Source organism: Sphaeroforma arctica (assembly GCF_001186125.1).
Source record: "Sphaeroforma arctica JP610 unplaced genomic scaffold supercont1.11347, whole genome shotgun sequence".
In the NCBI taxonomy this organism is placed as follows: domain Eukaryota; class Ichthyosporea; order Ichthyophonida; genus Sphaeroforma; species Sphaeroforma arctica.
In genome coordinates, this window is record NW_014029211.1 from 1 (window position 1) to 840 (window position 840).

The window sequence follows — 840 nt, forward strand, 5'->3', positions numbered from 1 at the left end:
AGTGAGACCAAGGACTGTGCTGAGGCCGATTGCAGCTGGCGCATGACCCAACATGAGCTGAATGGACGCTGGAATGGCACGCACGCAGAGAAATGTAAACATTTTATTGCGAAGTGTGCAGACTGCGCAGGGACTGGAGGTTACCACAAACACACGTGTGAAGGTACGTGAGATTTCAATTGAAGGGCCAACCTATGGTATCATGAAACTCGCCGACCTAACATGGACTGAGTTTTATTCGAGACCAGACCAGACGGTTTCGAAACGCCCGAGTTCTGTGGTGAAATTCATACAGCCGAGTAAGAAGGTTGTGCCCAATACGAACGTACCAGGTAATGGTCAAGACTCTTATACGGGAACGAGGAAAAATAAAGGGAACAAAGGTGGAGGCAGAGGTGGCCAGAAGAACAAGCATGTACAAGGTACTGATGGTCACAAGAACCATGCCAATACTTGCGGGACCTTGGACAACAATTCTATTCAGGCAGCCGAACCTCATAAGCCAAAATATAAGGAGACCAAGGACTGTGCTGAGGCCGATTGCAGCTGGCGCATGACCCAACGTGAGCTGAATGGACGCTGGAATGGCACGCACGCAGAGAAATGTAAACATTTTATTGCGAAGTGTGCAGACTGCACAGGGACTTGAGGTTACCACAAACACATGTGTGAGGTGCAACCGAAAGTAGAAGTTAAGTGACAATCTTACCGAAACTTGTCACTGAAACAAAAGAATTCACCGCAAAATGAGCGCGTCTTTCTAGATGTACGAGTTAATGGGCATGAAATAAAAGCGTTGTTGGATCCGGGGTCGCAGATTTCATGTATAAATATAGTGAG

The 840-nt window shown here is 47.4% G+C and overlaps 1 protein-coding gene across 1 annotated transcript; it reads left to right on the forward strand.

Annotated features, from left to right (window-relative positions):
• Positions 1-61: 61 nt before the first annotated feature.
• Positions 62-605, forward strand: SARC_17595 (hypothetical protein; the record flags this gene model as incomplete). The annotated part of the gene is made up of 1 exon (XM_014288311.1): positions 62-605. A coding segment is annotated over one exon (544 nt), but the record flags the coding sequence as incomplete, so codon positions are not given.
• Positions 606-840: the final 235 nt, after the last annotated feature.